The following is a 12,559-nucleotide window of genomic DNA, read 5'->3' on the forward strand; positions in this document are numbered from 1 at the left end:
TTTCCTATTTATGTTCTCTCTTTTTTTTGAGAAACATTTTATATAAGAGCAGCTAAAGCTTTTTCTTTTTATTCAATCAAATAAAGCAATTTTATTTATGTGGTATCAATTTTAAAATTTACCTTCAGCAATCTTTTAGGAATCATCAATTTGTTATAAGATTTTTAGAATAAATTTATACCTTATTTATCTCTAAATAAAAATTAGTTATATTTTTCTTAATCCTTTACTTTAACATGTCTAAAATCTCACTCTAGTGTCTTTAATTTCTTAAACAGCATGATAAATTTTAAATTTTTTAGTTTTCTGCTCTAATAATAGTACCCATCATTTCACTGCCCTGTAATGCTACAATTGGAAATTTTTAAACTAATTATGATTACTTTGGCAAAAAAGAATGACAAAATCAAAGGCAAAAAACATCAAAAAAATTTTTCAATTTACATTTAAAGTTACATTTATAGAGATATTAATATAGAGATGGAATCAATATGCTTTTCTACTTTACTGTTAAAATAAGAATAACATATTTTTCTAATATTTATTTGTTTTGTCTTGCAGTTAAGAATAAAGAAAATAGCTGTGAATTCTTTTGGAAAATATAGGTGAAATAATATCAAGCATCTGAGACAGCATCATTGTCTACCAAAAACCTAATGCAGTTGTTAACTCTGAAGTATATCTTCAAAGATGCTGAGTTGGTCTTTAAAGCTGAAAAAAGGAGTGAATTTGAATGTGTTTTTGTAATAATGAAGTGTTGCTTAAACATTTTCATATTCTTTATTTTAAATACATTCAATTATGAAGTTTAATCAATTTGTTGCTTCTTAAGTATTATTGGCTATTCTTATTTATAGTAATGTTATGTTAAGTATATTTGCTTGCAATTTTTTTATTATAATAATGTTTTGAAAAGTGTGCTTATTTTTTTAATGCTCTATATAGCTTCTTGATAAGATTGCATATTTATAGACATCTAAAAAAGTTTAATTAGCTTTAAATTAATAATCTATATATTTTTTATTTATTTATATATTTAATGATTCAAATAATTTTTGAACTTTCATATTTCTTTTTTTTTTTAATTATGAGATATTTGTAGTAATATATGAGGAAAAGTGAGCACCCATTTATGTATAATTTGAATCTTATATTTTATCAATTATGAAAATCAGTTTTGTACTCGAAAAAAATCTGCATTTTTTATCAACTCTACAAAATGTGGAAAAATATGAATTGATTAATTAATGTGTTTTGTATATTTGTAGCAAAGTGCAATAAAATTTTGCTGATTCAAATAGATATTAATCTTTAAAAAATGCAGAAAAGAATTATTAGAGTTTTAAGTATTAAAACTTAATAGCTATACTATTAAAACTTTAAAAAATCCGAATACTTTGCATCAGTGTTAAAATATCCATTCAAGTAGAAGTAAGATTAGTAATAGGTTTCAAATTATTACGAACAAGTAATAATTGGAACTTTTCAGGTTATTTTCAGGGAGGAGGATTGGAAGACTGCAACTTTTTTAAAGGAAAAAAAATATTGAAAATATATTTCCCCCCCTCTTTAATTTTTTTCCTACTCCTCGCTGCTTCTAAAAAACTGTATCTGCTGAAATAGTAAAAGTAATAAAATGATATCTTGATTATATTTTGATTAAGTATATATTATTGCATTTTGTAGGTATGAAAATTTATTATTCTATAAATAAATTCTACTAAAAAAAGTAACGACATTTTACTATATAGTAAAGGTTTACTGTTCTGTTGTCTTGTGTTTTCTAAGTTCCCTTCATGTAGTAAAATTTTTAGCACTGTGATCTAATGGTTATGTAATTGTTGTATAATCATAGACTCTAAGATTTTATTTTGCAAGCAAATGATATAGCTTAATTTGCATTTATATAAACATAATTTATAATTATTTAATACTTATAATTAAAATATCTTTTAATATTTTTATTATATTTTTCTTTTTTCTTTTATTTTTAGTTATCATGAAAGATACTATTTCCTCAATAGAAAAACAGGACTCACCAGAGAAACTTTTCCGGAATGTACTCCAAGTGATCAAGTCGAAACAAAAATCCCTGGGCCACAAGCAAGTGAAGTTCTGAATAATAATGTTCCTACTGTTTCCTCTTCTATGTCGAACATTCTACCCTCTGAGAACTTTCAAATTCATATTTCTAATGTTCGTGGTAAGTGTGACCTAAGATACAAATGTTTATATATGATGGATGAGTGGTGGAGGTTATGTTAAAATATGTTAATAACTTATTTGTTTGTGGTTACCACAACACCGGGAAATTTTGTATGGAATTGTTTGTCCCAAAAGAAGTCTGGTAATGATGCAATTTTTCCCTGACTTTGGTTCAGTCCAAATCCTGTTCTATTAAGTTTTTTAGGAAAATATAATATTATACCACTCCTATATCACATTGCATGCTTTATACTTGCTGTATATTGTCTTGCTATTAAGTTGTTGTTTGTATCATTTTAATGTAAAGCATTACAGCCCTGCTAGTATTCTAGCAATTTTTTTCATATCTTGCTGCTCTTGTTTTCTTCAAAAAGCATCTAAAGTAGCTGTTGCTTATTTTTTGTGTTTCTTTGTTTGTTTTGTAACCTTAAGTCAAACTATTTTAGTTTTAATACATTTATTTTTGCTTTTATGAATAGTTTTTTAAATTATTTATAATTATTATTAAATTTATTTTTGCTTTTATGAATAGTCAATTAAAATAACAGAATTTTAAAATGTTGAAATTAGATTTTAGAGAGTTGCTTATTTGGCATAATTGATTGGATCTAATCAAACTTTATTATTCACATCGCTTTAATTTTTTCCAGGTATGCTATAACTATTTTTTTTTAAATATTTTAACTTATTAACATATGTAGGCAATATATATTGGAGAGATGTGCATAAACTATTATTAACAATTGTAATATATCAGATATTAGTTAAGTTTTGTTAATATATATATATCCTGATTAATATTTTAAAATTGAAAGATTAAAAATATTAGGGTAAAAAGGAAAAAAAAATTATCTTAAACAAATATAAAGGTAAAATAAGATCTTAGTTTTTAAATGGAAAAAGGGACCACATATGTGCAGCTATAAAAAAATGCATTTGCTGTACTGACAGCTTTGTTGGAATTGAAAGATATTAAATTCAATATTATTATAGTGTTCTGTAAAATTTTGCGTGAAATAAAATTTTATGAAGTTTTTATATTTTCCTTTATAATAGCCATATAATACTAATTGTATTTTCTTAGTGATACTTACTATAAAGTACTATAACAAATAGAATTACATTTTAATTTTATTATTACTATTTTAATATTAACTATAAATTGGCACACTGACATTTTCACGTTAATAATAGTTACTATACTCTTTACAAAATGTTAGATAACTAAAGTTGTTAACTATTATGCTACTTTTTAGTTATTGTAAGGAGGATGTCAACTATTATGTTTTTTTCATAACCTCTAACAGAATTTACTTTTGAAATTGAAACTTACATTCTTATAAGTATAATTTTGCTCTTATGTTTTTTTAATTTTCTTAAGAATATATTTTAAGCTGCCTACTGAAACTGCTATTTTCGAATGAAGAACATTGACCGACTTGTCAAGTAAAAGGACACTAACTATTAATGATAGATATTTTTATATTGTTACTACTATTTTAATATCTATAAAATGTAACACTTACTGTAATTATTTGAAGCAATCTCTTTATTGTTTGTAATTTACTGCTTTGAAAAGTGTTAACCATCTAATGTTAAATTTCTGTAAATTTGTGTACAGCAATTCACATTAAAAGCATTGTAATTGGTTAACCTCCCTCCTAAAACATCAATAGTAACTTAAATACATTAAAATTAGTAACCTAATACATAATCTTAGTCTTTGTATTTTTCAATTTATTAAAATTGTTTTGATTATACCTTTTCATTTTTAGAAAGATTATTTAATCCTTTTAAGCTAATTTTCAAAAAACTTCCAACTGCTCGTACCATCATAAATAATTATTCAAGAGAATTTTAAGAGAGAGAAAGAGATTGAAAAACCTTTTTCTTCCCATTTTAACTCTTAGACTTAATTTTTGTTAGCATTTTACAATTTCAAATTATCATTCAAATCTTGAAAATTTCTTACTTCAGGTACCATGTTACAAATATAATAAAATTAGAAAGAAAAATGAGGGAGAACAATCTGTAATTGAAGTATCGCACTAAGATGAATGATCAATCCATCATTTCAGATACTTTAATAACCATAATATAATCAAATATAATATAATAAAATATACTTACTCAGCCATTATGAACATAAAGCAATAAAATTCCTCTTTATGCTGCCTCTATAATTTATATGATTAGAAAAAAATTGAAGTGATTTTTGGTGTAGGAGTATAGCTAACACTATGCAGGAGTTTCATCACTACTGCTTAAGCATTGAATTTAGGATGGAAGTTAATTCAAATGATACGTTAATTTGACTACTTAACCAGCGTTTATAGCAGATTAGAGAAACTCAAGAAAGCAGTTGGTCGATGCTTTGTTCTTTTTAAACAATTTTGGCAAAGAACTTTTGTTATTGGTGCAATTAACTCTTTATGACAATCATTTGTTGTTTGATCAAAGTTATTTTTATTGTTCAATTTTTACATGTACTTCCAATTGTGTTCAAAGTAAAAAGAGTTCTATATAATCCAACTGTATAAAAGTTGTATGTAATGCAATCTTTTCCATAAAATGCAGCTGTTCAGGCCATTAATTTTTTTTTTATAGATTAGAATGAGTTTCATGATCCCAACAAACATATTTTCCCTTTGTTATTTTTTTTTTTTTGGTAGGGAGAGGGTAGACATGGTTTCTAGCACTGTTTACTTTTGCCACTTTATGCCCTTATTATTCTAAATTTGGCATAGAATAGGTACATCTGACTACAATACAAATTATCTCTTTGATTTATTGCTCCCTTATTTAAACATTCTGTATCAAGCATTCTACCCTCCTTTCAGAGGTGAGTGTGACTTTTGTTTCTCAGAAGTATCCCATTTCTTTAAAGTAAACAATATTGCATGCTCATTAATGGGTTTTCCAGTGAATAAAAAAATTGAAGTAATAAAAAATATAAATTAAAGTAATTAAAAATAAAAGTGAATTAAAATGTTTACCTTGAATTAAGGTCTTATACTTTTTAAAAAGGTAAGGAGTATTGCTATAAAGGAGTATTGCTATTAAATAATGTGGAAAAATGTTAATTAAATCTTCAAAATTTATAATAAAAATTCTATTCCGAAATTTTTATTCCAAATAAAAACTCTATGTGTGAAATACATCACAGTATGATAGTTGATAATCAGGAAAAATTATTATATATTTTTGTATTTATTGGCCCATCAAGGATACAGCACATTTTTTTTTTGTATTAATGATACTACACAGTGTAGTCTATACTTAAAAATCAAATCTCGACCTTAATTCTTCTCTGCATAGCATTATTAGTTTCCCCATGTTTATATACAAGAAAATAGTATATGGGGAGAAAACTTTTTCTTCCAAATTTGCTGTCTGTTCGTGAAGCAACCAGATAGTCAATATGATTAATTTATAACAAGTATACAATACAATAAACTGCATTGCAATGTCAGTGATGGGAAATATAGGTGAAAAACAAAACTAGAGAAACTGCAGTAGCTGAGACTGAAACAAGAAAATGAATAATAAGTAAAAGTGAAAAAACAAAACTAGAAAATAGCAGGGGCAGGCAAATCAAGGCGGAATTCATTCTCACACGCTATTTAGAGGTGGTCAGGTATTCATGTTGTTAACTAGTTAATCTGCATTCATATGAATGAAAAATATTCTAGGGCATCAAGAGGAGTTGATATGACAGAAGTGGAAAAATTTTGGCATTTCCACCCTTCCACCTCCTCTCATCTGGATGCCTTTTCATTCATAGGAATGCTGGTTCCCTTGTTTCTACTGCAGTTTTTCTTAATTTTGTTTTCTCTCTTTTCTGCTTTATTTATTAGGTGAACCAGAAGGTATTGTTGTTTCGACACATTAAACATTTTTTAGTCTTAAAAACCAATTCATTTTTTCGATTAATTTTTGATCCAGCATTGAAAGGTTTTTGTGAATGAGAATGAATACATTATTGATTAAAAATAAAATCTTGATAACAAATATCAATTCCACCAAAACTACATTACTTTCCTGTCCACCTAATATTTTTCCTTTTCTGTTTCACTCTCAGCTATTGTGGTGTTTCTAGTTTTGTTTTTCACCTTTATTTTCCATTTTTTTATTGGTAACTTTATGTTTCCTGCTTCAAATAAATTTTGTTTTCCTCATTTATGTCTAGCCTGTCAAGAATGGGTGCCTAATTTTGAGTGACGAGAAAAAGGCGTCTTTTATTACCACTTTTGAAACAAATGAAGTTTTATATCATCAAGTATATTTTTCCGCTTCAGTTTTTAGGATTATTCATTTAGTTAATTTATTGAACCAAAATAAGATAATTTGACATTTTAAGCAATATTTGTTAATAATTGAAATTTATCTATTTCAACTTTAGTAATTTCCTATATATCAGACATAGTTATTTAATGTTTGTAAGTATTATTTAGTATTTATGATATAATTTTTAATTTACTTTCTATAAAGAATTTTATGTAACTACTATTTTTATTGGAGATTCTGTTGCCAACTCTTTATTACATTTTCTTAAAGAAAAATAGTATAACAACTCTCTTGCATGCTGAACTTTAATATTTTTCTTACTTTTCATTTTAGATGAGTTAAAAGTTTCTGCCAACTCATTCCGTGATGCTTCCCCACCGCCTCCTCCTCCAGGAGTGGATACTCCTCCACCACCTCCACCTTACAGCCCACCACCTTATACCCCTCCTCCTCCTCCTCCAGACAGCACAGAAGATGTTTATGATTTACAAGAAGATATGGATCTTGAAAATTCAAATGATTCCATTATCCACCCCATAATTTCTAATGACCCAACTTATGAAGTTAATCAGATAAAGTATTCATCAATGGTATGTTCTAATTTATAAATGAGGATATTTATGTTTGTTAAATATTAAATATGCCTTTATATAGTTAATAAAAAAATGTACACTTATAAATAAAAATACACCTGAAAAAATATACACTTGCCCTGAAATTTTTTTTAGCTCTAATACAATAGAGAATCATTATAAAGCAAATCCAGAAAGGGGAGGTTTTGCATTATATAGAATTTTATGTTATTTAGATTATTTTATGTATCATTACACTTACCTATTACTATACTTATGCTTTGAAATACTTTTTAAATAGAAATAGTTTAAAAGACAATTATATGCACTAAAGTATTTGTTTTTTTTTGCTGAAAAAAATTTTTTATCAAGAAAATTAGAACTAAATACGGACAAATTTATCAGTTTTGGTTTGTCTTAGAGATTGTAAAGTTATTGTGGTTTATGGAGAATTATGATTTATAGAATTGCATTACATAGATTTTCCATTATAATTTTGTAGAAATACTTTGATGAGAACTTTTAGTGGCTAGAAGTGCAATATTTCCGTATTGCACTCCTGGATGGGAGCACAGTATGAGTATGCTTTGAAAGCGTTTTATAAAACCTGCAACAGTTATGAATTCCTGCAACAGGTAATGGGTGATGTTATAGTAGAAGACCTACAGATCACTTTTAAATCAATGGTGGGAACCTAAAAGACATTATTTTTGAAAAATAATCTTCAGATCTTATATTGAAAGATTTAATTTTTATTAGTTCTTTCAGTTTGCAAACTTAATGTTTTTATATTTACTGTTTTATTTTGCATTTTTTAAATGGTTAAAGCTACACATTTACTCCTGATTGCACTTTTAAAATTGCTTAATCAGCTGATGTGGTACTTGCATACAACAGTTGGACTGAAAAGTTCATAGGCTAACATAGAAATTATTTTTTTTTTTTATGAAATTTGATTTTATTATTCAATAAAGTTGCCTTCAAGGGCGATACAACGGTTATAGTGGTCATATAATTCTTCTATACCATTTTTATTGTATGATTTGTCTTTAGCCTCAAAATTGGCCTTAGTTTCGGCGATTACTTCTTCACCGGCGCTAAATTTCTTTCCAGCGAGCATTCTCTTGAGATCTGAGAACAGGAAAAAGTCGCTGGGGGCCAGATCTGGAGAATACGGTGGATGCGGAAGCAATTAGAAGCCCAATTCATATAATTTTGCCATCGTTTTCATTAACTTGTGACACGGTACATTGTCTCGATGGAACAGCACTTTCTTCTTCTTCAAATGGGACCATTTTTCTGCTATTTCGTCATTCAAACTCTCTAACGCTATGTAATAGTCGCTGTTGATGGTTTTTCCCTTTTCAAGATAGTCAAATATTATACCATGCGCATCCCAAAATATTGATGCCATAACTTTGCCAACTGACTGTTGTGTCTTTCCATGCTTTGGAGTTGGTTCATCTCGTGCAGTCCACTCGGCTGACTGTCGATTGAACTCTGGTGTGAAATGATGAAGCCATGTTTCATCACATATTGACGCATAAATTCGGGTTTATTACGATTAAACAGCTTCAAACACAGCTCAGAATCATCAGTTTGTTGTTGTTTTTGGTCGATTGCGAGCTCGCACGGCACCTACTTTGCAGAGAGCTTTCGCATACCCAAATATTCATTCACGATATGTCCAATACATTTCTTTGATATCTTTAAAGTCTCAGATATCTCTGCAATCTAAAATTATTTTGTGGACTTTTTTAATGTTTTCATTGGCAGCAGCCTCTTTAGGGCATCCACTATGTGAATCGTCGTCGGTGCTCATTTCGCCTCGTTTAAACTTGCAAAACTACTTCTCAACAGTTTATTTTCCTGGTGCAGAGTCCGAATAATGTTTATCAAGCCAAGCCTTGGCTTCAACAGTATATTTTTTGTTGCTAAAAAGCAATGCTTTATTAACACCGAAATTCCTTTTTATCCATTGTTTTTAAACTAACAAAAGTTGCTCCACTAAAAATACTATATCTCACAAACTAAAAGTCGGTTGTAAACTAATAATAGCTGTCAAATTTACACAAGTGTCTTACGAAGGTTAGAACTAACTAAATATCATATGGATTTAATAATAGTAGTGCCATCTATGTGTCAGCCTACGAACTTTTCAGCCCAACTGTTATATGTTTTGTTTTCAAAAGATTCACATATAATTAGCAAAGTAAAAAAAATACTTTGAGAAAAGTTTTATACAAAGTTTTTACATGTATGGTAGATTTTAAACATAGTAGTAAATTTTATACACAAATTATTTCTATATTTTTATTTTAAGAATGGCAAAAACATTAATAAATACTTTTTTTGTTTGAAAATTCAACTTATTTTAATCCATAAAGCATGCCATAGTAAATTTTTGCTCTATCCTTATATTCTTTTTTGTTTAATTGTAGCTAACATAAAATTATGCTTTTAGTAATGTCTGTTTTTTGTTAGTCATATTACTTAATTTTAAAGTTAACTAGATTTGAGTTTCATCTTGATTGTACTGAACCCAACTTCTTTTTAATATTCTTAGTAAAATTTTCTATTTATATATTTTGTTTAGTCACCAAGTTTATCTTTGTCGAATAAATTAACTAGTATCAATGCATAAATCAAGCGTTAGTTTTGCATATACCAAGTCATTTTTATACCATTTTAGAGGTAATCGTAAAATCTAACATTTTAACAATATTAAAGTTAGTTATATCTTTTTAAGAACACGCCACAATTGTTTAGCACAATCATGCACATAATTAATTTTTTCCAACACTGCTCAACAAATTTGAGTGTTAGCATAGGAGAAAAATTTCTTTGTAATATTCTATGTAATATTTTATAATGTTAAATTTTTGTAATAGATTATTAATAATGTATAAATCTCTCACAATTTATGTAAAATATTTTACCTTTACGCAAAAAATTTAAACTTCAAAAATCCATGAAATTGAAATTTTTATTAATTTTAATTGTTTGTCTTAAATGAAATGTCAACAAAGAAAAAATTTCTGAGACATGATTATGAAATAGCATTCTATATTCTAAAATAAAACTTTTATATGTTTACAGTAAAAGCTTGATATAACAAGTACGGTATATTATGAGAAGTCTGCTATTATGACAAGTTTCTAAGTCACTGTTAAGATGCTAATATTAAAGATACAGAAATTATATGCTCATATTGAGTTAAAAATTACTAACCAACTATTACTAATTACTAACTATTGCAAATTTTTTATTTTCTTTAATTTGCTGTTTAAGTGAGCAAAATTATGCAAAAAGGATGAAAGAAAAGATATTTTATTTATGACTAGTACAAATGCAAAAAAGTGAGGAACTCTACATTATATCTAGTCTTATTTTCATTTCCAATTTAAATTCATTATGTTAATAAATAAACTTATGTGGGCAACCAGAGGCCAAGTTATCTCCTTTCTTACAAAAGAAAAAATATTTTGCTATTTTTAGGGCTTTTCCTGCATAGTTCTTGTGCTTTTTGTTGACCAATTACATTCCAGTCTTTTTTATTTCTTTTTCAACATGAGATATGTGTATAGTAATATCCCGTGGACAAGCTGCACCGCCATACAGGCTGAACCCGTAAACACATCGCCAAAAATTTCAATTTTAATCTCATAGAATTAGATCAAGAAGTAATTTTTTTTCTCTTCCAGAGATGATTGTGCTCTGGAAAAAATCCGGATTTCCGGATTTTTCTGTAAACGCGATGCGGAAGTTTCCGGAAATCCGAGGTCCAAAAATTTCAAGAAATTATTGATCACATTTAAGTATTAAAAAAAATTTTATGTTTCATTTAGAAATATTAGAACTCAAATTTATACTTGGCATCTTTTTCATTTGTAAATATTTTTTCTAGTGGAATAATAAATGTGATTAGAGATAAAAGTAAACTTATGCATAATTAAATGTGATTAGAAATAAAAGTAAACTTATGCATAATTATTCATTTAAATTATGCTGCATATAGTTTATGTAGAATTTCATGTTTTGAAAATATCAATGATTTAAATTTATAAAGACGTTAATTTTTTGCAATACGTAATTAATGATTTTATTGGAGAAATTTTCAGGATTTTTGAGTTGGGCTCACAATCACCCCACCCCTGCTCTTCCCAATTTTCTGAAAGTTTATGCCCAGCAGTGGTCCTTGTTCTAACAGATATTTTTTTCCTTTTCATAAAACGATAGAACCAACTTGGGCCAACTTCATATAGGCTGCATTGACACACAGGCAGCTCTAATATATATGCCGCTAAAAATGTCACATGTAGCTCATGTGACATTTTTAGTGGCAATCGGACCCTATTTGCACATCATGACAACACAACTTTTAAACACATGTAGGCCGCAGCCTATCTACTGAACATTACTGTATTTGCTTAGAGCAACAAGCTCGCTATAATAATAATTCCATCTGTTTCTGTGGATAGTCATCATAACAGACTTTTACTGTGCATATAATTATATTTATTGAAATATTATTTATTTCATTTTGTAGACTTTTCTTTCATGATTAATACCATTTACCAGCCACAATTTTTCCCCTAGGCTGTATCTTCATCTTATAACATAGAGAATCAACATCTTGAGACTGCAGTAGATAGCATTACTTCAACATTACAAACTTCTTGTAGTGATTCAAATGTAATTTCTGATAACTCACAAATTTTCTCTCTTTCTTCAAGTTGTTCGATTAATGAAACGTTTGCTCTTCCTTCGGAAGTACTTTCATCTAAAACTACAAATGAGGAAGTAGAAAATTATAGAACTATTGCAACGCCTGTTTGTTTGCAGTCTGATAACAATCTTGATGTGTGCCAAAGTTCAAGCAGTTCAATACAGTCTAATTTATCTGAGGATAAAGGAAAAGTAACTTTAACTACCTCTAAAAATTCTGCTCCAAAAAAGGAAAAAAAGAAAGTGAGTGCCATTTTTTTTGTTTACATTCAGTACCGGTCAAAAATTTAGACTCACTAGTTGTTATTTCAAATATTGTCAAATAATTCTGACTTCATTATTTTTTTTAATTTAGTAGTTGATCATGAAATAGACAAAAATGTCTATTAATACCTATTCTAAAAAAAGTAATTTATTTACAAAATTTAATTAATTTGTAATTAATTATCAATTTATTTTTCTAAGGTAAAAATTTACATAACATATTAAAAGTATTAATATAATAGTGTTAACTTGCAAGAATAATAAGTACGTACTAAAAACAAATGTTAAATTTTTTTTAGACAGTCGATAACCAGAAATGTGTGTTGAAACACATTCAGTTATTGTTACACTTCTTGGAGAAAGAATTTTTAGGTTGACAAATTCCCTCTAATACCCTGACCACTGTTGTCAAAACTTTGAATCAGAGGAAAGAAACTGTCCAAAATAAGAGCCACCAACGATCAGTTTTTATGCTCTTTTGCTAGATGAAGTCAGAATACATC

General features: G+C 27.6%; 1 protein-coding gene and 1 long non-coding RNA gene across 2 annotated transcripts in view; one reads left to right on the top strand and one right to left on the bottom strand.

Moving 5' to 3' along the window:
• LOC107448531 (formin-binding protein 4) overlaps positions 1-12,559 on the top strand; it is a 56,907-nt gene that overhangs the window by 40,180 nt on the left and 4,168 nt on the right. The window contains exons 13-15 of the mRNA XM_021147919.3: positions 1,995-2,203; positions 6,826-7,082; positions 11,664-12,035. Of these exons, the coding sequence (XP_021003578.1) occupies positions 1,995-2,203; positions 6,826-7,082; positions 11,664-12,035 (838 nt within the window). The remainder of the gene's footprint in view (positions 1-1,994; positions 2,204-6,825; positions 7,083-11,663; positions 12,036-12,559) is intronic.
• Positions 3,812-12,559, bottom strand: part of LOC139427071 (uncharacterized) — a 61,380-nt gene continuing 52,632 nt past the window's right edge. The window contains exon 3 of the long non-coding RNA XR_011638234.1: positions 3,812-3,866. This is a non-coding gene — a long non-coding RNA (uncharacterized lncRNA). The remainder of the gene's footprint in view (positions 3,867-12,559) is intronic.

The sequence above is a fragment of the Parasteatoda tepidariorum genome, chromosome X1, assembly GCF_043381705.1.
Source record: "Parasteatoda tepidariorum isolate YZ-2023 chromosome X1, CAS_Ptep_4.0, whole genome shotgun sequence".
In the NCBI taxonomy this organism is placed as follows: domain Eukaryota; kingdom Metazoa; phylum Arthropoda; class Arachnida; order Araneae; family Theridiidae; genus Parasteatoda; species Parasteatoda tepidariorum.